This window comes from Musca vetustissima, unplaced genomic scaffold, assembly GCF_032173495.1.
Source record: "Musca vetustissima isolate MV318-11 ecotype Yass unplaced genomic scaffold, APGP_CSIRO_Mvet_v1 utg111558, whole genome shotgun sequence".
Taxonomy (NCBI): Eukaryota; Metazoa; Arthropoda; class Insecta; order Diptera; family Muscidae; genus Musca; species Musca vetustissima.
The window spans coordinates 28354-54516 of NW_026887425.1; the positions used below are offsets into that span (position 1 = coordinate 28354).

Here is a 26163-nt window from a genome sequence, read left to right on the forward strand (position 1 = left end):
AATAAGTCATGGATGCAGGGGTTTCTTGAGCTAAACGACAACGAGGGTGAGGAAACGGAACTCTTAGACTTTATCTCGCATCTCATATGGAATTTTGAAATAATATTATACCAACATTTACGGGAATACGTTATATGGGCACTATATCCATCCTATATATCTATATCCACTATATATTTCTTCCTTTTTTCCGGCCTAACATAAATTATTTCCTTGTTATTGTTTATAAATAAAATTCCAAACATTTATTGTAATTTTTATTAAATATATATTTTATTTAAATAATTTACACTTACATATCTATATCAATAAATAATAATAAATTATTAATATTAAATTGTTTTTTTGTTTATATTGTTTATATAAAAAATTAATCACACAAATAATCGTGACAAGAGACTTAAAACTTAATAATTCTGTGACCACTTTATGGTGTTTTTTGGTAGGGTCTCTTAAGGGTGCTGTTTTTTGCAAAATGTTTCCAAAATCAAATTATAGCTATGTACAGTTGGAATGAAGGATAAGGAGAAGGAGGAAAAGGCGGGAGAAATAAATACTATATAAAACATGATTCGTTTTGTTTTTCAAATAGATTTTGGTATAGAACAGTATCTAATAAAAAATACTAATAACATTTTAGATAAATACGACTTTTTATAGAGCTACACATTTGCGTTGCGTTACGCTTTCGTTGCCTTTTGTTGTCGCGCCAAATTTAGAGCTTCCAAATGGGCTTGCGAGAAATCATCATCTACCAAAGCATCAATGCGTTTGATAAGTTGTGAACCGGCTGCTGACTCCTCTTCCACCTCTTCGTATTCATATTCATCATCAAATCCCAATGAGGAGAGGTCATCTTCATCGTCATAGACGGCGGAGTTATCCTTTTGACCGGTTAGCCGAGATTCAGGCAGCTGATCATAATCGAATATTTGTCGGGTTTCACGTGGTAAATATTCGGTTGTTGTTTTCATCGCCTTCAAGTCTGCTTCGTCATAGTCCTCATAATCTTCGGCCTTTATGGCTTGAAGTTTGGTACTGACCCGCGCCTCAATTTTGGGTTCTTCCGAATTCATACTTATCGACTTCAGTTTGGTGGTTCCAGTTGGTGTAATGGGTTTCGTTTGTTCAGCTGTGGGTTTTTCTTCTTTGAGCAGAGAATCCAATGAGGAATCCAGGAAGCTAAGCAATCCTTGCATAGCTGTGGGTCCAGTTAGACTAAGACTGGGTTTTTTCATCGTATCCAAAACATTTAAATTATTGGGACTAAGTTTTTCTTCTTTAACGGGAGTTTTTGAGGCAGGGATTTTTGCTTCTTTAGTGGGTTGAGGTTTGGGTTTTGGAGTTGTGGTTGTTGTTGTGGTGGTGGAATTGGTACTCGGTGTTGTCTTGCTGGTGGTCACACTTAATTTGGGTGCTGTTTTTTTGGTTGCCTTTGTTGTGGTCACAGGTTTTGCTGTGGTGGTTGTTGAGCTTTGTGCAGCCTTACTGTTGGGCGCCACTTGCTTCTTGGTGGCCGAGGGCTCTACCGGCTTTTTGGTGGTAGCTGGCTTGGATTTTTCCGTTGAGGCCTTTACGCTCGGCTTACTTGTGGTCACACTGGGTTTCTTAGTTGTCGATCCAGTGGTGGTCTTGGTGGTGGCGGGTTTGGCTGTAGTTGTTGTTATCTTCTCCATGGCCTGTGTGGTCTTGCTGTGCAAATGTTTCACCTGGAAGGTTTCTGGTGTTCCACGTTTCTCATTGGGATCAGCACGGCGCACTACAGGTTCCCGACTTGATATGACTGGTACAATTTTGGGTTTATGTGGATCCAATTCATCTTTACCATATGTCTTGACCTTCGAGTGACCTTCGATAATTAAATACATCGGACCCCTTAGAGGTTTCTCTGGCTGATTGTAGTGCGAGAACAGTGAATCGGTGGTCATTTTAATGGGAGCCACTGTGGGACGATAGGCTAAATTGCTGGTATTGGGTATGAGCAGGCGTGTGGGACTCAAAGTGGTTGTTGTCCTGGTGGGTGCTTGTGTGGTGGACACTGTGGTGTGGGTATATATGGGTGGGAATGTGGGAGAGTTGGCATATGCAGGTGTAGTACTGGTACTGCTTGTAATATAAATTGCTCCTTGGGTGGGCATGGGTGTGGTGCTGGTCGCAACGGGTTTCCTCGTCGTAGTAGTGGTGGTGGTCGTGACAAACGATACAGGTGTATATGTGCTGCTTACTGGTGTATTGGCGGATAACATTGGTTCAAAGTGATGCTCCATTTGATGTGGCCTCATACTGGATTCCAAATGATAGGCATGCGATGGCTTTATCGACACTTCACTGTGATAACTATTGGGCGCCACTGAGGGTTTCACCGTTTTTATGACTTCCTTTTTCAGCAAATCATGGATCCAGGGTTTTCTTGAACTAGACGAAGAGGAGGCGGAATGTTTGTGAATGGATGCCGAACCTCTAATCGAATTGGGGGAATAATATTCATGACTACCAACATTTATTGCCATGGGTGTGTTATGTTGCATACTGGGCCGAGTGTAGGTCAAATAATTCACCGATTCTTGATGATGGGCATCATGGACTTGACCATGACTGGGTGCTGAATAATGACTGGCACCATGAGCCATTGGTTGTTTGGCCATATGATGGGATGGCATCGAAGTGATCATAGATGAAGCTGGTGGACTTGCAGCATGCATCCAGGGTTGTGAGGAGGATGCTGATGATGATGACGATGTTGAGGATAACATGTGATAGGGTTTGGCATGCATGTTCATGGATCCAGACATAGCTGGGGAGTTGACATAGGAATGATGACTTCCGCCACTGCTGGCAGGCATGTTCATTTGATGACGATATTCTCCATGGACTTGGGGTTTCATCATGTGACCCATGGACATATGTGATTGAGAGTGGGATTGTGGTGTTTGAGGTTGGATAGACTGTTGTTGTTGCTGCTGTGGCATCATAGGTTGCATGGGTGGTGGCATCAAATGTGTGGGCAATTGATGAGCATAATAACTACGCCGCACAGAAGTGTACTTGGGTTGCAACAGTGGGGTTTCTCCCTTGGCATTTTTCACAATATGCCCTTGGCCACCATGTACATGTGATGGATGATGCTGTTGTGGTTGTATGGGAGCACCACCTCTTATACGATCTCCTGTTACTCCCAATAGCAGAATTTCATTTTTCCCCGGATTTGCCTTTTTCAATTTGGCATCAATGACATTTGTAGCAACATCTTCCTGTTGGTTTTCCTTATCCTTATCGGGATCAGCCCAATAACGTACACGATCCAAGGTTGGTGGACTATAATCAAAGGTGGGGTCATTCTTCAATGGGTCACCACGGCCTACTGGACGCCATTCATTGTTATTGTAATCCATGCGGGGACTAAAATTGCGCACTGCAAAGAAATAGTCGGGAGAAAAAGAAAAACGAAGATGATGAAAAAATTGTAATATGAGAAGCAGTTTTTGTTGCTTTCTTGTTGTTATGCACAGCAAAACCGTTTAAAACTTAGGCGATAAAAATCATAATTTTTACATATGTTTTCAATGATTATTACAAGCGTGTTATAATTGCCGTTTTTATTGCCATACAATGCTCTAGAGAGCTTGAGACATGTTCGCAAGACTTAGCACTGCAATTTGATACTTTTTTTTATAAACTGGAATTATTGGTCTTGTTGTTGTTGTGTGGTTTGTAATGCTCTAGGCGTTATAGTGATGATAGCACAATAATGGAAGGTTGAAGTTAGGTCTACCAGCAAGACTTGGGGAATTGTTTGATTCGGAAGGGGATTAAAAATGTAGTAGAACCTCATAAACATTAATAAAAATTCTCAATTTAAGGTCTTATAATGTCCGCTTTAACGAAGTTCAAGATCAAAAATAATACAAGGAAATTGAAATTCAGAAAGCTTTTCGAAAATGCAAGATGATTATTTAGTTATCTTAACAACAGCTTTACTGTTGGGCGCCACTTGCATCAACAAGCTTATTTGTTGATATATATTACTCTTGTATAGATTTGTTCTGACACGTACATCGTTTTTCGGTTATTCGCGGTTACGGATTTGAGTGCTATGGGAGTATGTTGTGCAGCATTTGGTTTAACTTCTTCGATCAAATAATGAAGCAAATCAATACCTGCCAGATAGGCTAGTTCTTTCAGTGAATATAAAATATTCAAGTTATACTTTATTTTAATATTAGTAGCTTTATCTGTGATTGGATTTCAGCTTTCTACAGTTATGCTCATTGGGCGCCATTTTTTATACTTTGGAGGTTATGAATTCAGCCTGAGTAAATATAGAACATTCAAGTTGCATTTTATTTTAATTTAAGTTGCTTTAGCTGTGGCTATTTTTGAGTTTTCAACAGTTGTACAGCATTCCCACACATCAAGAAAAAGTTCGGTATCAACTATGTTCTTAGCGTTCAAACCTCATTATTTGGAGGTATTGCATATGCCATAACTCACATGCAATAACTCATCTCAGATGATCATAATGGAAGGTTTCTGAGACTTGAAAAGGTTACGTAAGAGATATAAAACTTCTGAGGTGAGATTCTAAGGCATATAAGGCATTCTATGGCTCAGAAGACCTCCGAAGGGCTCCTTGAAGGTATATACAACTTCTGATAAGGTCCCCTAAGGCAGCAAAGTCATCTGAGATGGTCATCACGGAAGGTATCTGAGTCCTGAACTACCACCGAAAAGGTTATGTAAGGGATAGAATACTCCTGATGTGGCATATAGGATCTCCGCAAGGTCTTCGAAGGCATAAGGAAGCCCCACGAAAGTCATCTAATGTCAATAAGACCTATGAGAAGGTCCTACAATGCATAGAAAACATCCATGAACGTCATATAGGGCATAGAATACCTCCATAAGGCAAGGTAATAGCGAAGAGAACATCCGAGGAAGTCTACCAAATCGACGAATATCTCAGAAAAGGCTGGTGGTTTTGTTGGTATGGGCTGCCAATTATTTTTTGTGACTGTGACCTCAACTAAGTTCTAGATTCTGGCTGTTCGACTTAATGAACGGTTTCTCATTGGGGTTAGTTCTATGCAAAATCAAATTTCCGAATTGGTATAATATGTAATATATTTAGTTTGTAGTCCATATGTTTTGATTATGGAACGATCGATATACAAACGCTTCTCTTCAAAATAAAATATCCTCTCATCAGGGTTTGTAAATAATTATGCATTCATATACCCAACCTCGGCACCGTGAGTTTCAACAAATTATGGATGACAGTATATAGCGACACATAGAGGAATAAAGCAACACTTAATCAAACAAGGACTCCAATCACTGCACAAAATTTAAGGAGACGTTGTTACTAGGCAACTCGAGATGACAGCCTCTTCATTTAATATTCTATTACTAGCACTAGGGCTATTCGAGTAAGATGGCGATGCTTTGTGGAAGCCGCATGCTCCCTCAAGAAAAATTGTTGTTAAGCGTTGTTTCTAGGCATCGATAGGTGGCAGCCACAGCTCGTAGAATAACATCAAAAGAATATCACATAAAAAAGAAAAGGCATGAGATCCTGAGGATAAATGACAACACTGAACCCGGCAAAGACACAAACAACTCCACAAAATTCATGTCTGCGTTGTTTCTATGGAAAGATAGATGGCAGCATCATCACATATGATAGGCTACATGAGACTCAGCATTAACTTAGTTGGAAATTAAAAAAATAACTATGATTAACGAAACTTGTACAATGACTAATCGATATTTGTGGAAGCCCTGTGCTCCCAATACTAACGGCTATATGGGATTATATCCACCATATTAACATAAACAAACCATATAGGTAGTGTCTGAATAAAGTGTATAACATTTACGACATCTAGATATCTTATTCTCCTTCTTTTTTTTGAAAATAATTTATTAAAACCTTTCAAAGAAAATTAAAACTTTAGAAAAATAAATTGGATGTTTTTGATAACAAAAACCCCTTTTTATCGTACGATGATCATAGATGAGACTTTTTACATATCTATTACGATATATGAAGTATTTTTTTTAAATCCATTACGATATATGCTAGACTCTTAAAATATTGTAATGTTAGATCGGTAGATGGAAGGTTAAGTAAAATATTTAACATATTTATATTTCTCAAGTAAAAATTGTGTAAAAAAAGACACACTTATGCCCACGACAGCATTATCAACTAAACATTGTTGTTGGATAATTTTCATTTAAATGAAAACCATTACAAAAAATGCACACAAAATCGAAGTTCATCAAAATATTTTGCAATTACACATTGTACTGCCGCAGGTAACAATTATAGGATCCGATTACTCTGTTAAATGGAGCAAGAAATGGAAAAAATACAAAAACAAAAGCAAAAATATCAAACAAACGGCCAAATGAAAAAATTAATACACACGAGAAAAACGAGTAACAAAAAAAGACGACGTCTAATAACGACTATAAGGTACCCTACCGAGGTACTTTGTGGGAGAATAGAATCTTCATAAATAAATAAAATATAAAAGCATTTTCCAGGGCCATCACTGTGTGGTTTTTTGGGATATTTTTCAGAGGCCATGCCTTATATATTTCTTAGACTTTTTCATACTTTTTCAAGGCCTATCGATCAGGATTTTTAAAGAATATTTTTCAAGGACCAAGGCTCTGATCCCTTGGCTTAGATTTTTTAAATAACTATTTTTCAAGAATCGTATCAGATTCTTGGCCTAAGAGACCTTGATTTAAAAAAAAAATTCAAGTACCAATATAGCCATAAGCGTGGATTTTTTCAAGTACCATCGGAGCCTTGGGCGTGATTTTTTAAAGATTATTTTTTCAAGTACCATCAGAGCCTTTGGCGTGATTTATTAAAGAATATTTTTTCAAGCACCATCAGAGCCTAAGGCGTGGGTTTTTAGAGAATATTTTTCGAGCACCATCAGAGCCTTAAGCCTGGATTTTTTAAAGAATAATTTTTCAAGCACTATCAGAGCCTTAGGCGTGGATTTTTTAAAGAATATTTTTTCATGCACTATCAGAGCCTTAGGCGTGGATTTTTTTAAAGAATATTTTTCAAGCACCATCAGAGCCTTAGGCGTGGATTTTTTAAAGAAAATTTTTTCAAGCACCATCAGAGCCTTAGGCATGGACTTTTTTAAAAAAATATTTTTTCAAGCACCATCAGAGCCTTAGGCATGGACTTTTTTAAAAAAATATTTTTTCAAGCACCATCAGAGCCTTAGGCGTGGATTTTGTAAAGAATATTTTTTCAAGCACCATCAGAGCCTTAGGCGTGGATTTTTTAAAGAATATTTTTTCAAGCACCATCAGAGCCTTAGGCTTGGATTTTTTAAAGAATATTTTTTTCAAGCACCATCAGAGCCTTAGGCGTGGATTTTTTAAAGAATATTTTTTTCAAGGACCATCAGTGCCTTAGGCGTGGATTTTTTAAAGAATCTTTTTTTCAAGCACCATCAGAGCCTTAGGCGTGGATTTTTTAAAGAATATTTTTTTCAAGCACCATCAGAGCCATAAGCGTGGATTTTTTAAAGAATATTTTTTTCAAGCACCATCAGAGCCTTAGGCGTGGATTTTTTAAAGAATATTTTTTTCAAGCACCATCAGAGCCATAAGCGTGGATTTTTTAAAGAATATTTTTTTCAAGCACCATCAGAGCCTTAGGCGTGGATTTTTTAAAGAATATTTTTTTCAAGCACCATCAGAGCCTTAGGCGTGGATTTTTTAAAGAATATTTTTTTCAAGCACCATCAGAGCCTTAGGCGTGGATTTTTTAAAGAATATTTTTTTCAAGCACCATCAGAGCCTTAGGCGTGGATTTTTTAAAGAATATTTTTTTCAAGCACCATCAGAGCCTTAGGCGTGGATTTTTTAAAGAATATTTTTTTCAAGCACCATCAGAGCCTTAGGCGTGGATTTTTTAAAGAATATTTTTTTCAAGCACCATCAGAGCCTTAGGCGTGGATTTTTTAAAGAATATTTTTTTCAAGCACCATCAGAGCCTTAGGCGTGGATTTTTTAAAGAATATTTTTTTCAAGCACCATCAGAGCCTTAGGCGTGGATTTTTTAAAGAATATTTTTTTCAAGCACCATCAGAGCCTTAGGCGTGGATTTTTTAAAGAATATTTTTTTCAAGCACCATCAGAGCCTTAGGCGTGGATTTTTTAAAGAATATTTTTTTCAAGCACCATCAGAGCCTTAGGCGTGGATTTTTTAAAGAATATTTTTTTCAAGCACCATCAGAGCCTTAGGCGTGGATTTTTTAAAGAATATTTTTTTCAAGCACCATCAGAGCCTTAGGCGTGGATTTTTTAAAGAATATTTTTTTCAAGCACCATCAGAGCCTTAGGCGTGGATTTTTTAAAGAATATTTTTTTCAAGCACCATCAGAGCCTTAGGCGTGGATTTTTTAAAGAATATTTTTTTCAAGCACCATCAGAGCCTTAGGCGTGGATTTTTTAAAGAATATTTTTTTCAAGCACCATCAGAGCCTTAGGCGTGGATTTTTTAAAGAATATTTTTTTCAAGCACCATCAGAGCCTTAGGCGTGGATTTTTTAAAGAATATTTTTTTCAAGCACCATCAGAGCCTTAGGCGTGGATTTTTTAAAGAATATTTTTTTCAAGCACCATCAGAGCCTTAGGCGTGGATTTTTTAAAGAATATTTTTTTCAAGCACCATCAGAGCCTTAGGCGTGGATTTTTTAAAGAATATTTTTTTCAAGCACCATCAGAGCCTTAGGCGTGGATTTTTTAAAGAATATTTTTTTCAAGCACCATCAGAGCCTTAGGCGTGGATTTTTTAAAGAATATTTTTTTCAAGCACCATCAGAGCCTTAGGCGTGGATTTTTTAAAGAATATTTTTTTCAAGCACCATCAGAGCCTTAGGCGTGGATTTTTTAAAGAATATTTTTTTCAAGCACCATCAGAGCCTTAGGCGTGGATTTTTTAAAGAATATTTTTTTCAAGCACCATCAGAGCCTTAGGCGTGGATTTTTTAAAGAATATTTTTTTCAAGCACCATCAGAGCCTTAGGCGTGGATTTTTTAAAGAATATTTTTTTCAAGCACCATCAGAGCCTTAGGCGTGGATTTTTTAAAGAATATTTTTTTCAAGCACCATCAGAGCCTTAGGCGTGGATTTTTTAAAGAATATTTTTTTCAAGCACCATCAGAGCCTTAGGCGTGGATTTTTTAAAGAATATTTTTTTCAAGCACCATCAGAGCCTTAGGCGTGGATTTTTTAAAGAATATTTTTTTCAAGCACCATCAGAGCCTTAGGCGTGGATTTTTTAAAGAATATTTTTTTCAAGCACCATCAGAGCCTTAGGCGTGGATTTTTTAAAGAATATTTTTTTCAAGCACCATCAGAGCCTTAGGCGTGGATTTTTTAAAGAATATTTTTTTCAAGCACCATCAGAGCCTTAGGCGTGGATTTTTTAAAGAATATTTTTTTCAAGCACCATCAGAGCCTTAGGCGTGGATTTTTTAAAGAATATTTTTTTCAAGCACCATCAGAGCCTTAGGCGTGGATTTTTTAAAGAATATTTTTTTCAAGCACCATCAGAGCCTTAGGCGTGGATTTTTTAAAGAATATTTTTTTCAAGCACCATCAGAGCCTTAGGCGTGGATTTTTTAAAGAATATTTTTTTCAAGCACCATCAGAGCCTTAGGCGTGGATTTTTTAAAGAATATTTTTTTCAAGACCCTGTCATAAGCGTTTTATAAAAATATTTCTCAAAATCCTACAATAAGCGAGGATCTTTTTAAAAATAACTTTTTTCCAGACCCAGCCATAATCGTGGATTTTTTAGACCCAACCAGTCATAGGCGTGGATTTTTAAAGAATAATTTTTCAAAATACCCTGGTTTGGCTTGCATTTTTACACATCTTTTTTTCAAGACCCAGCCATAAGCGCGGATTTTTTTTTCAAGACCCATATATTGATGTAGGGTATCATAACCAAATCACTCCAAAAGCACAATGTAAAACTACTTTTGTAATATGTTGCAGCGGCAGCAGCAACAGCTTCAAGAAACAAGCTACCACCATTCAGCTATTAAATCAATATAATTTGTCTAAACCAGACACTCCTCAGACCGTGGCCAGACGACACCATGAGATCATGAACAGAAGCTAACAACTTCAGCATAAGTCCGATGGACATGGATGGTGGTGGTGATGTCCACAACTTGGAGTCACAAATGAAACCAAAAATGAAAAAAAAACTGAAATAAATGACGGTGATGATGTTGGCGTTGGTGAAGGCGACACTAACAGTCTAAACACAGAAAACTAAAAAAAAATAAAAACTAACTCACAACATACCTCACTACAACTAGACTAAAAAAAACGAACAGAAAAAAAAACCTGGCTAGATGTCTGGTAGGCTGCTGTGTGTGAGGAGTTGCAGTTGCCTTGTCATTGACATTAGCAGCTAGTCCGCCGGCCAGCCACATCAGTTGGAAGAAAAAAACGAAGTAAAGCTGCTAATAAATGTAGTAGCCTCTGTAAGTGAGTGAGTGACTGAATGACTGACTTGCTGGGTGCCTGGCTGGGTGTATGACAATCGTAAGGTGGTAATATTGTCAGTTTGGTGGTGGTATAACGCTGTGCCACGCTGACGATGATGACGATGCTCGCATTTTGGCATTTGTTGTGGTCAACATTTGTTAACACTTTAACAAGTTATGATTTAAGATTAAACTACTGCAGCTCGGCACAGCTTAGCAGAGCACACCGAATCGCATTTACATAAATAAATATGTATGTATGTGTCGGAATGAATTTGTTAGTTGCGGGTTGTGATATTTCAGATTCCATTGAAGGAGGATTAAACAACATGTAATATGGCATATTAAATTGTAATATTGAATGGTGGATTAGTGGGGGTCTAAAAATTCGATGTGCATAGTGAAGAATATTTTTTTCAAGACCGATATTTGAAGAATTGCAGATTTATCAGACATGTGCATGAAATGTTTAATGGACCCTTAGACCCATATGCGTGGATTTTTTAAAGAATATTTTTTTACGGACTTGCAGAGCTATAAGCATATATTTTTAAAAAAATATTTTTTTAAGGATTAGCAGAGCTATAAGCGTGGATTTTTAAAGAATATTTTTTTTATAGGACTAGGATCTTAAACATACAAAAATTACTCGAGATCTTTGTGAACTCGTGTTGGTCTGTGAGCAAACATCTCCTACATATGTGGCGAACATCTCCTACATACATATGTGGGTGTCTTGGCGTCTGTAGTTGAGGGTATCGCTACAAGCACTCAGTCCACGGGCAAAATTGGCTCTGAGTTTAAGAACTACAGGGAACAAAAGTCTCGATCCAGCCTTCCAATATAGTCGGAGAATTAAACTCAAATTTTGAATCAGAACACGAGGGTAAGACAAACATTACCGTTTTCAAATGTCGGGCAGTGACGAGGGCCTTAAGGTGGTAGAGGACGTGAGTAAGGATATCGCTAAGTTCACAGCAAGGAAAAAACTGTTTTCTGGATCACAGAATACTCAGAAGAATAATCCTGCCTTCCCCCCACTTCTTCAGAGGCGACGAAGAGGATTAGGTCTCCGAACGAGCAGACGAGTGCCAAGTCCAAATAAAGAAAAAGATCTTAACGTCGGGTGATAATAAGGGGAAGCTAAGCCAACCCACCGTTAAAGGCGACTGTCTCTAGAATCCATTGACTGAGCGCGGCGAAGCTGCCTCTAATATCAAAAATACATGCGCTCAATCAGAATATTCCGTAATTAACGGGAATTCCAAAAGAAGTAACTGGACTTTACGACCAAGGAACAGGGTAGCAACCATTGGTAAGGAGCCCCGCCACCTTACACGAAGGTTGCCGGGAGGCGCTACATAGATGAGCTCTGCTACGCAGTTGTCGGGAGAGTAGCAGTGCATCCGGGAAACTGAGAAAATGATACCCATTAGGAGGTGATGGATGCGACCAATCAGGGACGTACGCAGGGGGGCGGCCCGGGGGGCCCGGGCCCCCCCCGAAATGAATTTTGTTCACAGTAAATTTATGTTTGCAACACCGAGTTTTTTCATTTTGTACTGCTGGGCCCCCCCGAAATGAAATCCTGTGTACGTTGCTGCGACCAATAATAAGATCATGGATCAGCTGCTGCAAGGTGAGACTCCACCGACCTGGAGAACTGCGAATTTAAAGGGGACAATCTAATGATACAATTAGTAGCAAATATCGTTTTCATAAATGAGACTACTAAAATTAAGCTGGTGGCGAAAAAAAGTCATTGATACACGCTATTCGGTACGCCGCACTGTTAAAAATGTAATCTCAATCAGACTGCGTCTGCACCAATTTCAACAGAACGCAATAACCTCATTCAAGTCTCAATTTCGTGTTAATCCGATAAACATTAGGAGTTTGGTGCACTATTTATGTAAAATCGGACGAAAATATATATGGGAGCTATATCTAAATCTGAACGGATTTTCACGAAACTTAACACACATCATTCTAGACTCATTTTATCAATCTATGCCAAAATATATTCGGACTTTGGTGCACCATTTACATTAAATCGGACGAAATTTTTATAGGGCTATATCTAAATCTGAACCGATTTTCACGAAACTTAGGACACATCATTTCAATTTTCACGAAACCTAGCACACATCATTCTAGACTCAATTCAGTACGCCAAATTCAGTGCAAATCGAAGAATATATAGGGTATTCTGTGCACCATTTACATTAAATCGGACGAAAATACATATGGGAGCTATATCTAAATCTGAACCGATTTTCACGGCACTTAACACACATCATTATACTCTTTATTCAGTACGCTGTGCAAAATTTCGTGTTAATCGAAAGATAAATAGGGACTTTGGTGCAACATTTATCTAAAATCGGACGAAAATATCTTTGGGAACAATATCTAAATCTGAACCGATGTTCACGACACTTAACACACATCATTCTAGGCTTAATTCAGTACGCTGTGCCAAGTTTCGTGCAAATCGAAATATATATAGGGACATTGATACACCACTTATCTTAAATCAGTCGAAAAATATATATGGGAGCTATATCTAAATTTGAACCGATTTTCATGAATCTTTACACACATCATTCTAGACTCAATTCAGTACGCTATGCAAAATTTGGTGCAAATCGAAAGATGTATAGGAACTTTGGTACACCATTTACATTAAATCGAACGAAAATATATATGGGAGCTATATCTAAATCTGAACCGATTATCGCGAATCTTTACATACATCTTTCTGGACGCAATTCAGGACGCTATGCCAAATTTGGTGCAATTCGCAATATATATAGGGACTTTGGTGCACCATTTACCTTAAATCGGTCGAAAATATATATGGGAGCTATATCTAAATCTGAACCGATTTTCGCGAATCTTTACATACATCTTTCTGGACGCAATTCAGGACGCTATGCCAAATTTGGTGCAATTCGCAATATATATAGGGACTTTGGTGCACCATTTACCTTAAATCGGACGAAAATATATATGGGAGCTATATCTAAATCTTAACCGATTTTCACGAATCTTTACTCACATCATTCTAGACTCAATTCAGTACGCTATGGCGAATTTGGTTCAAATCGAATAATATATATATATATATATATGTAGGGGAGAGGGGGGCACCTTTGAACGTGGGGCACCTTTGAACAGCGCTCATTAAATCTTGGTTTAATATTTTTCCGACCCGCAACCACATTTTTGTATATGGCAATCTTGTTCTCTATATGCGTAAACCACTTTGGCTTGCTTTTTCAGTTGTCGAAAAATTGTGCATGGGTGACCATGTTTTCTCAGTGTCATTGTAAACTTTTATTGATTTGTTTGTAAGGGAGCAGGAAGAATTCTGTGATAGTTTTCTTTCGCCAAACAAATTTTTTGCATTCCAACAATCATTTCTAACATAACTAATTTAATTTCCTTTATATATATTTATTACAAAAAAAGTTATTTTAAATTTCCGTAAAATGCCATGGGTGGGGCACCTTTGAACATGCCCATTAAACTCGAGTAAAAAAAGGAGTTTTTAACTTTTGGCTTCGATTTCTCAAAATTTCAAATGGGCTAATAAAATTACGAAATTAACTGTATTTTTCACCATATTAATTTTAGTTTTTAAGTCATTTTGTGTTTTAATAACTTTTGATCTAATTTTTTTAAATTTTGAACACTTTTTATATATTTTTTAATGAATTAATGCATTTTTGATATGTATGAATAAAATACATACATATTTGAACATAAACACTGTAAAAAACATGTCGTTCAAAAATGCCAATCTCTGTTCAAAGGTGCCCCCCTGGGGGGGCAGTTTTGAACACTTTGAGTTCGTCCATTAAAACAGTAATAAAATATATTTGTCAAGCTTATAGTATGTCATATGTATATTCATTTTAAAGGTTACCTATGTACCTATTAGTTAAAATTTATAATAAACCAAAAATTATAAAATAAAAAATTTTATAGGGCTTGAAAGTCAAAAGTGTTCAAAGGTGCCCCCCTCTCCCCTATATTCGGTGGCCAGTTCCACATCCCCGTGTAGAATTTCGTTATGTTCGGTTCTAAACTCACTAGAAAAGATCAAACGAAAAAGTTTCTAATCCATTTGATCCCCGTTAATATTAACCGGTCATTACCAAAAACCATTGAGGTCGTCTTTGACCTGAACCAAATCTACTTGCAAAATGTCGTGTAAATTGGTTCATATCTGTTGTTGTTTACAACTTATAATGGACTGACGGACGGACACATGTTTCAGTTAGTCAAGGTATAATTATCGGTATACTTAAATGTGGGCCTAGCATTAATATATCGTGGCGTCATGGAAACAAGTTATAATACATTTACAACATCGTTGTGTAGGACACAAAAAGTCCATGCTGATACCGCTGACAGAACTTTAAAAGAAAAATGTTTAATAATCCTCTCCTATAGATTTGATCGCTATCGAAAATGGAAGTTTTTTGTTATTTTTTTTTAAATATGCCTCCTATTCTATTCTATGGTTATTCTATGGACCTAAGGTCATCTCTGAATATTGTGTAGGGCACAAAAAGTCCATGCTGATAACACTGACAGATCTTGGAAAAAATATATTTTATAATCCACTCTTATAGATCTGATCGCTATCGAAACTGGATTTTTTTCTTTGTATTTTATTCAAATATGCCTCCTGTAGGTTATTCTATGGACCTAAGGTCATCTCCTAATTTGTTTCTTTATTTCCCTCAAGCTATTCCAATTAATTCCAATTAGATTTTCCAATACCAAGATAACATTGTTGCTGTATACCAATTAGTCGTTTACCTAATCGATAACAAAAGACTTAGGACACGAACTTGAAGTCATCGCTATAGTTCACTAACTTTTTACTCACTGCTTTGTTGCAGTTGTAAAGATTTTTTTAAATTCACCTTGAAATTCTCATTATTTTCATAATCATCATTAGTGTAGTATCCTCCAAAACGAAGTGCATCTCAATCTCAGCTGCTGATGCTGCTCCAGCGGCTGCTTACTCAATCGTTTAATGGTAAAAATGGAAAGCGATTTGTCTGGTTTTGTTTTTAGCTAATAATTTATCAACAACAAAACTGTAGAGCATGTTATGCACTCAGTTCGATGTATGTTTGTATGTGCATAAGTGTGTGTTAGTCTTGTTGTTTTGCAATTTTAGGCAGCAATCATTGCCATCGGCATTGTCATCATCCTCCATGGACCCATGGATGGTTGCATTGGTTGGTGGCAAGCATCGATCGTGAATAAGCAGACGATGGTCTTCGTCTTGATGGTCCTCGCCGATTGTAGGTTATGCGAACGAGATACTAAGGATGAGGGTAATGCTATTTATGCTCCCTCTTTGAATAACATACATACGTACGTACACACTGTATGTGCATGCTTTTATTTGAATATTTTTTGAAAATCTATTCACGTCAACATCATTGACGGTCACTACCGCCAATGCCCATTAGATCGTGACGTATAATTCGGAATGGAGTTTCTTGGTTCGAATCGTAAAAAAATTGTAGTTTGTTCTGGTTATTATTGAAAAATGTACTAAGTCTGATTATAGGAAAATATTTGCATCTTCTACTGATGGGTGATATTTGGGTCTTCTGTGGGTATCTTATAGAGCTTCCATAGGCTTTCTGCCACTTATGAAAAACTTTTTATAGGTAATCCATACAATTTATAAAGGTCAGCTCTAGATAGACAACCTTTAACTGGGTCATACTCTTCTGTGGCCTTCCTCTATCTAGAAGTCTCAGGGAAATTACTTCTGCATATTAAATATTTTATAAGTTGGACTTAATTCACTTACAAAAAATGAACTAACACCCCGACTATTTGTCTATATGTCTGGAATCTAATATAACACAAACAAAGGTGGCTTCAAGCACGATACTTTATTTTTCTGCTTCTTCTTCTTCTTCCATTTTCTTTACATGGGAAGCAATTGGCAGTTGTTTGGAATTGGAGGTTATTGAGGTCTATGTGTCTACCATCTGTTTGCTGTTCATTTTCTTTCGTTTCTTTCATTTGGTCTGCTGCCACCGAGACAATGACTGATAGTTCATCAAATATTTGATGATCGCTAAGACTAACCACTCTTCGGTGTGTGTGTGAGTGTGTTTGGTTATATCTCATTTTTCGATGATGCGTGATGAATGATGTGAATGGGAGTTTTCGTTGAAAGAAAAACAAAAACTTAAATAAGTTAAACATAACGAAACAAATAGGGTTGGCAGATAATTTTTCTTTATATTTCATTTATGATTCATGATCTTCATGAGCATGGGAAATATTTTTAGCATGGGAGGTTGAGTTGTAGTGATGTCTCGTTTTTAGTCCTTAAATAATATTTTTCATGGTAGGTTGATTGTATATTTTTGTCTATTTTGTTGTCCTAAAGTAACATTTTTAAAAAATTGGCGCCAAGTACATACGACAATATAATTGGTATCAATTTAAAAGTCAACCACTCCTCTTGGATATACTATCATGATTTTTCTTCGGCCCGATCCCCCTTCTCTATGTAACATTTTGCGATGTTCGGGCTATAATTGCGGCCTCTGGGGCGAACAGAAAATCCGACAAAAATTAACTATTTGGCCCATTTCATCCCCTAAATATTAACCGATAACCAAAAACAATATGGGTTTTCATTGGCCTGAACCCATCCTACATGCAAAATTTCGTGACAATTGGTCCATAACTGTGGTCTGTATCGTGTATCGGACAGACGGACGGACACACATGTCTAGATTGACGCAGCTAGTCGGTATAAAGGTGTGTCTAGGACCAATATTTCGCGGCGTTACAAACTCTTGGGCGTTACAACTCGTCTCAATCGAACAAAAATTGAGAGTTTGGTGCACTATTTACATAAAATCGGGAGCTATATCTATATCTGATCCGATTTCAATGAAACTTAACATACTATATTCTAGTCTCAATTCCATACGTTATGCCAAAATTCGGAGTTTGGTGAACTATTCGCCTGTAATCGGACGAAACTATATATGAGATATATCTAAATCTGAACCGATTTCAACAAAACTTTACACACATTAAACTGGACCTAATTCAGTACGTAGTGCAAAATGTTGTCTCAATCGGACAAATATTGGGAGTTTTGTGCACCATTTACAAAAAAATCGGACGAAAGTATATAAATCTGAACCAATATTCGGACGAAAATATAAATAGGAGCTATATGTAAATCTGAACGATTTTCTTCAATTTCGATAGGGTTCTTGGGCCACATCAGTGACTTGTGCCAAATTTCATCCAAATCGGATTATAAATGCGACCTGCACTTTGTTTACAAGAATACATGGACAGACGGACGGACAGACGGACAAATACGACTATATGGGTAGAGATGGGCAGTTGGTAAATACCCTAAAAATTGGATAAATACCTTTATTTATAATTTTTAGTGAAGAAATTTGGTACGCAATAAGAACGCAATGTACCAAATTTTAGCGAATTCCTTTGAAAAACGCGCTCAAGAACCCGAAAATACCGAAAATTTGGGGTAACTTTATATGGGACTTATGCTTAAACGTGTACCAATATATCCCATATTCGAACTTGACCTGTCTGCAGACAAAAGACTCTATGCAAAATATTGGCGAACTATCTCAATTCGTTTAGAGACTAGAGTGATTACAACAGACAGACGGACATGTTTAGATCGTCATAGAATTTCAGGCTGATACTTTATAGGGTTATAAATGATTATTTCGATAAGTTACAAACGGAAAACCAAACAAATATTTTTTAAAAAATTCACTATCCTTTTTTTAAATATTATTCAAAAAATACATACTTATGGCTCTGATGGTCTTTTTTAAATATTATTTAAGCAATCAACGTTTCTGATGATACTGAAAAAATCCACGCTTATTGCTTCGATGGTCCTTGAAAAATAGTATTTAAAAATTCACGCTTATGGTTCAAAAAATTGAACTAAAATTTTTTGCTTATGGCTCTGATAATAAATATTGTGTGAAAAATCCACGCTTAAGATCTTTAAAAAATATTACATTAAAAATAGGCAGGTCTTTGACTCTAATGATCCTTGAAAAAATATTATTTGAAAAAAATGCATGTATCCAAATTCAATAATCCATTAAGAAATATTCGTTAAAAAATCCAGGCTCATGGCTGTGATGATCCTTAAACAAATTGTTTTTAAAGAATCCATGCATGACTGTGATGGTATCTGAAAAAAAAAAATATTCCTTAATAAATCCACGCTTATGGCTCTGATGATCCTTTTTCAAAATATTTTTTTAAAATCCACCATTAAAAAGTCAACCTGTGTGTCCTTCATATATATCCTAGTTATTTCAAATTGCCACATATGTATGTATGTATTTAATGCCTGTTCATGCGACTAAATGTTTCTACACTTTCAAAACACTTGATATTCCGACATGATTGCATTTAGTTGATTGTCATGGGAATTTCAAAATAAACTCCTAACCAGAGCCGGCATTTTAGTAAACGAATGCACGAATGAATGACAACGACAAGACAGCCACACAGCGGTGGCAATAGAAGTCAGATCTGTTAACATTTCAAATCACAAACCAAAAAGAAAACAAAAAAACAAAACATCAAATCCAGCAACAAAAACATTACCACAAAATTTGAAAAGACAAAAAAAATCAGACTGACCACAGTTAGTAATTGCAGTGACCACAAACGCTTGGAAATGCTTTGGAAAAAAGACAGAAAAAAACGTCAACAGAAAAAATGCCAACTATACTCCATGTTAGTGACAAGTAAGTCCAGTAGTCCAGACGAATGACATCGGCTTGAGCTAATATTGGTGGTGGTCGTGGTTAGGGGTCCACTGACTGCTGCCGCCGCATAATTGTATGAGAGTGAGACTTGATGACAGTTATGATGTCCAGTGACAATGGTCACGTATACCCACACATTAACAATGTCTTGTGTCTTTTCGAAATAGTCCACCTAGGCTTTTGGCATGTACTCGCAGGTAAGTATGTAATATCTATGAATATAATGACAGTTGTAATTGTCATCATTATCATTTTTGCGAGTTTTTTTTTGGTAAGGAGATACTTTTGTGGATATTCCAGATAGAGTTCATGCCACATAAACATATAAAAAATGGTTTTGTTGAAATATCTGCGAAACTTTTCAAAAAAAATCTGTAATAGTGGGTGGGTTAAAGAATATTTTTTTCAAGAACCTTCAGACCCATAAGCTTCGATTTTTTAAAAAAGGTTTTTTTTTCAAAGACATTGCTCTTTTTAAAGAACATTTTTTCAAGGACCCTCAGAGGCTTAAAGAATATTTTTTGAAGAATATTTTTTCGCAAGTCTTGAGACCCATGAGCGTGGAATTTTTAAGAATATTTTTCCAGGGTTATTATATTTATTTTAAAGAATATTTTTCAAGCACCATCAGAGCCTTAGGCGTGGATTTTTTAAAGAATACTTTTTTCAAGCACCATCAGAGCCTTAGGCGTGGATTTTTTAAAGAATACTTTTTTCAAGCACCATCAGAGCCTTAGGCGTGGATTTTTTAAAGAATACTTTTTTCAAGCACCATCAGAGCCTTAGGCGTGGATTTTTTAAAGAATACTTTTTCCAAGCACCATCAGAGCCTTAGGCTTGGATTTTTTAAAGAATACTTTTTTCAAGCACCATCAGAGCCTTAGGCGTGGATTTTTTAAAGAATACTTTTTTCAAGCACCATCAGAGCCTTAGGCGTGGATTTTTTAAAGAATACTTTTTTCAAGCACCATCAGAGCCTTAGGCGTGGATTTTTTAAAGAATACTTTTTTCAAGCACCATCAGAGCCTTAGGCGTGGATTTTTTAAAGAATATTTTTTCAAGCACCATCAGAGCCTTAGGCGTGGATTTTTTAAAGAATACTTTTTTCAAGCACCATCAGAGCCTTAGGCGTGGATTTTTTAAAGAATACTTTTTTCAAGCACCATCAGAGCCTTAGGCGTGGATTTTTTAAAGAATATTTTTTCAAGCACCATCAGAGCCTTAGGCGTGGATTTTTTAAAGAATATTTTTTCAAGCACCATCAGAGCCTTAGGCGTGGATTTTTTAAAGAATATTTTTTCAAGCACCATCAGAGCCTTAGGCGTGGATTTTTTAAAGAATATTTTTTCAAGCACCATCAGAGCCTTAGGCTTGGATTTTTTAAAGAATATTTTTTCAAGCACCATCAGAGCCTTAGGCGTGGATTTTTTAAAGAATATTTTTTCAAGCACCATCAGAGCCTTAGGCGTGGATTTTTTTAAAAAAATATTTTTTCAAGCACCATCAGAGCCTTAGGCGTGGATTTTTTTAAAAAATATTTTTTCAAGCACCATCAGAGCCTTAGGCGTGGATTTTTTTAAAAAATATTTTTTCAAGCACCATCAGAGCCTTAGGCGTGGATTTTTTTAAAAAATATTTTTTCAAGCACCATTAGAGCCTTAGGCGTGGATTTTTTTAAAAAATATTTTTTCAAGCACCATCAGAGCCTTAGGCGTGGATTTTTTTAAAAAATATTTTTTCAAGCACCATCAGAGCCTTAGGCGTGGATTTTTTTAAAAAATATTTTTTCAAGCACCATCAGAGCCTTAGGCGTGGATTTTTTTAAAAAATATTTTTTCAAGCACCATCAGAGCCTTAGGCGTGGATTTTTTTAAAAAATATTTTTTCAAGCACCATCAGAGCCTTAGGCGTGGATTTTTTTAAAAAATATTTTTTCAAGCACCATCAGAGCCTTAGGCGTGGATTTTTTTAAAAAATATTTTTTCAAGCACCATCAGAGCCTTAGGCGTGGATTTTTTTAAAAAATATTTTTTCAAGCACCATTAGAGCCTTAGGCGTGGATTTTTTTAAAAAATATTTTTTCAAGCACCATCAGAGCCTTAGGCGTGGATTTTTTTAAAAAATATTTTTTCAAGCACCATCAGAGCCTTAGGCGTGGATTGTTTTAAAAAATATTTTTTCAAGCACCATCAGAGCCTTAGGCGTGGATTTTTTTAAAAAAATATTTTTTCAAGCACCATCAGAGCCTTAGGCGTGGATTTTTTTAAAAAATATTTTTTCAAGCACCATCAGAGCCTTAGGCGTGGATTTTTTTAAAAAATATTTTTTCAAGCACTATCAGAGCCTTAGGCCTGGATTTTTTTAAAAAATATTTTTTCAAGCACCATCAGCATTAAAAATATATTTTTCTTAAAAAGAATTGGAAATTTGATTTTAATTTTTTTTGAAGTTTTACGTTTCTTAGTGCAATATTTTATGCCTCTTATTTTAAAGGTGGTTCACCACATGTTACCAAAAAATCTACCACTCAAACAAGTGTTACATTAAGCTGAGATCCTTGCATAATTGTGATTCATTACAAACCAAACCAAAATAGAAAGAAAAGAAATTTGTCTAACAACTTTCTTCGATTTAAAGTAGATAATTTTTTCAGCTTAACCGATCAACCACAAAAATGTTTATTCGTTTTTTTTTTAATTTTTATAAACATGCCTCTAATAGTTTTCGATTGCATTAAAATTATTTGTTTGTTTTGTTTTTCTTCTTGAGATTACGCCAAACTGCAGCAGTTTGTTGTCGTTGTTGTTGCTACTGCAAAACTGGAAAAAATAATTTGCAATTATCATTAACATTTTTTCCAAAACATTTTATCGTTGTCATTTTGGGATAATGACGACAGATGGTGGTTAAATAAATGCGACTACTGTGAGGAATTGCATTTTGAAAAACAAAAATGAAATAATAATTATTGAAATTGAATATTTTTTTTGGTGAAGTCCAAAAAATAAGCAGTACAGGTATTTTTGTCATGTATGGAATTTATAAAAAAATATATTTTTTGGAAAAAATAATATTTAATTATATCCGCCTATTATATTAGTGGCAAATACATGAGACTGTGTATTTGACTATAATTAAAGGAATATGAAATTAAAAAGGTCAATGACCTCTGAATAAAATTATTATTATTTCATAAACTATTACACTACGCAGCAAGAGTAGAAAATCTATTTGGGGATTAAATAATACCTTGACGAGTATGTTAAAAACCCAGAAGTTTAAATTCCACAAATTTAAAACGACAAAAATTATCAGGAAATCCGGTTCAAAAATTTAGGGATCCGATCGGTATGCCGCAAATCAATGTTATTAACGTGTTGGATATAATGAAATATACTAATGGTAAATATAACAGACTAATTTCTGATCAGGGATCGGGTAAGTGTGAAAAAGGAGGATTGAAACAAAATTAGTTGCCAAGGCGATACATAAATACATTAGCGATTGAACTGTTAGTAGAATCCTAGGTAGAATTGGCAGTCAAGAAAAATTAACCAGCCCTATTAAAGAAATACGGGAAAATTGAAAATCTGATTTGGTCTCATAAAAAATGTTCCCGTTCCAACGAATATATTGACACCGCTCACATGAAAATCTTCAGCTACATCAAGTAGAGCAAACTGAAAAACATTGCGGGGGACATTTGAGGGTTTGGGGTCTAGATAGATCGTATAATGACGGTTAGAAGATTATCTAAATATTTTCCTAACTAATTTCTTAGAAAACGTGGAGGAAAGTGTATACCCCGAGGTGGAGTTCCGATTTTATCAAGGTCCTAAACAAACATCCTAAACCTCGAAAATTATTAGGAATTTGCTGTCTAACCAAAAATATGAATTGTTCAAATGGCCAGCACAAACCCCGTGTCTTAATCCTATCGCTTTTAAAAGGGAAACTAACAGTTTATGGAAGAGCACCAACTAACATGGATTGCTTTGCCAGAGTCCATCAAGATGAAGATGAAGATGAGAATATGCCAAACTATATTAAAAGTGTAAAAAATAGCAAAGATTGTGGACAAAATATTAATAATCGCTTAATGTTTAATTTTTTTTTTATGCGTGAAAACGTATACGAATTGGATAGTTAAACCCTTCACCACACTGTGGTACAGGGTATTATGTATTTGTACCTATGTTTGTAACAGACAAAAGGAAACGAGATAGACAGAGGGTTCCTTTTGAGAATATGTATAGAATCACTTTCTGAGTCGATTTATGCATGTCCGTCTGTCCGTCCGTCCATGTATTCTTGTAAACAAAGTACAGGTTGCATTTATGATCCGATTTGGATTAAATTTGGCACAATTCACTTATTGGGCCTAAAGAAGAACCCTATTGAAATTGAAGCAACCCGGTTCAGATAGATGTAAATGGTGCACCACACTCCCAATATTTGTCCGATTGAGACAACATTTTGGCAGCGTACTGAATTAGGACCAGTTTTTTTGTCAGTGAAGTTTTTGTTGAAAATCGGTCTCAGATTGAGATATAGCTCCCATATATAGTTTCGTCCGATGTTATGTAAATGGTGCACCGAACTCCCAGGGGTTGTCCGATTGAGAAAACATTTTGCACAGCGTACTGAATTAAGTCTAGTTTGATGTCTGTGAAGTTCAGATTTAGATATAGCTCACGTATATAGTTTCGTCCGATTTTAGGTAAAAGGTTCATCAAACTCCCAATATTTATTCGATTGACACAACATTTTGCGCAGTGTAGGTCCAGATTGAAATCGGTTCAGATGTAGATTATATGTAAATTGTGCACCGAAGATCTTATGTTTGCTCGATTTATACGAAATTTGGAACAGGTGAGTTTAGAGTGATGTGAATTAAAGAGGCAAAAATCGGTTTTAGAATTAAATATACAGTCTGAGATAAAAAAAAACAACAAAAAAGTCAAACGCCATCATTTTTACATTTTTTACTTTAATTTTCCTGAATGAAAGCAAAAAATGTCGGAAATATCATCAAATTTTAGAATAAGTTTAGATTTGTTCGAATTGGTCACCTTTGGCACGAATTATGGCCTTCAAACGGCCAATGAAACCGTCTCACACCGTAACAGTATCTCCCGATTTAAGGTATTTTTTTGTCTATTAGACACATTTTACAACCAAATTGGCTGCAATTTGGCACAGAGTGTTCTTTTTGGGTACCAAATGTCCATACAAAATTTTATGTATGTAGGTCCACGTTTACTGATAGCCCCCATACACAGGTACCCCTATTTTGAGTTTTTACCCAAAAATTGGGTAACTGCCGAACCACTTGACGTAGGCGGCCAAAATTTTGCACACATGTTTCTAATGTCAAAGAAAAATCGGACCCAGGGATCCCATGTTGGATTTCTATATTTGCTTTGACATTAGAAACATGTGTGCAAAATTTTGGCCGCCTACGTCAAGTGGTTCGGCAGTTACCCAATTTTTGGGTAAAAACTCGGGTATTTACCCAAATATTTACCCACGTCTTTAAAGTATCGTAAAACTATCCATTCTAAATCGATTTGATAACAGAAACCCGGAGATAAGGTGTAAGATGTTGTATTACCGAGTCAATATAGTAAATACCCGCAAATGGGTATTTACCCAATTTACCGGGTATTTACCCTTTGGGTATTTACCCACTGCCCATCTCTACGAATGTTGCTCTGCGGTATTTTGGCCCATTCCCGGCGAAGCGCTTGCTTGAGGTGATCGATACTTTGGTATTTTTTAGTACCAACTTTGCTTTCCAAAATACTCCAGACACAATAGTCCAACGGATTGGTATCCGGAGATTTTGGTGGCCATTGTGTGCTGGAAATGAAGCGAGGAACCTCATTTTGTAACCATTCTTGGGTGGCGCGTGCTGAGTGCCATGTGGCTAAGTCCTGTTGGAATGTCCAAGGTCTACTGCCAAAAGGTTTGCGTGCCCAAGGCTTTAATGCACCCTCCAGAATATTTACGCCATAATATTCGGCATTTATTCTGATGACACGGTTGATTAATACGAGAGGATAGTAACCATCGGCTGTTATGGCGGCCCACATCATCACCATGGCCGGCGCATGAGTTCTGGTGGCCAACCGAAGGTGCACATTTTCAGCTGACCTCTTTGGCAAGTAAACACGATCATTTTGTTTGTTTAAAATTGCCACTTTCGGTCAAACGAAGCTACTCTTTACTTCTTTTGAGTTAATTTTCTTTCGCGGTGTAAGTTCTTGCACTTTTTGGAATTTCAATGGCTTTACTTACTTACTTAGCTGGCTTGTTACCGAATGGTTGTTCCATAAGCCGAGCTTAAAAAAGATTTCCAAGCGCGTCGGTCTTGTGCGCAAATCCACCAATTTGGACGACCACGTTCCAAGATGTTGTTTTCTACTTGGTCTTTCCATCTAATTCGTGGCCTTCCCCTTCTACGGGAACCATCAGCAGGCTCGTTTTTATATGCCTTTTGAGCTGGGGCATTTTCATCCGCACAACATGGCCTAGCCACCGTAGTCGCAGCAGCTCAATACGACTGACTATGTCGATGTCCATGTATAAATTGTAAAGCTCGTGGTTCATTCGACGCCGATATTCACCGTCGACGCAGATCGGCCCGTAGATCTTTCGGAGAATTTTTCTCTCAAAAACCCCAATGGGTTTTTCAATATTTGCCGAATGGAATATTGCGATATGTTTAGCTCACGACCCATTTTTCGGCCAATGCGACTCGTTTTTCGATCAA

The 26163-nt window shown here is 36.4% G+C and overlaps 1 protein-coding gene and 1 long non-coding RNA gene across 3 annotated transcripts in view; both read right to left on the minus strand.

The window, feature by feature from the left end:
* Positions 1-680: 680 nt before the first annotated feature.
* Positions 681-26163, minus strand: part of LOC133335002 (mucin-2) — a 28137-nt gene continuing 2654 nt past the window's right edge. The window contains exon 2 of the mRNA XM_061543305.1: positions 681-3412. Coding sequence (XP_061399289.1) covers positions 681-3412 — 2732 coding nt within the window. The remainder of the gene's footprint in view (positions 3413-26163) is intronic.
* On the minus strand, positions 24362-25578 carry LOC133335001 (uncharacterized). Of its 2 annotated transcripts, none has more exons than XR_009754506.1 (2): positions 25093-25578; positions 24362-24502 (listed from the first exon to the last, which is right to left on the minus strand). It is a non-coding gene; the product is annotated as an uncharacterized LOC133335001 (long non-coding RNA). The 2 variants fall into 2 exon arrangements; XR_009754507.1 differs by having other exon boundaries at positions 24362-24520.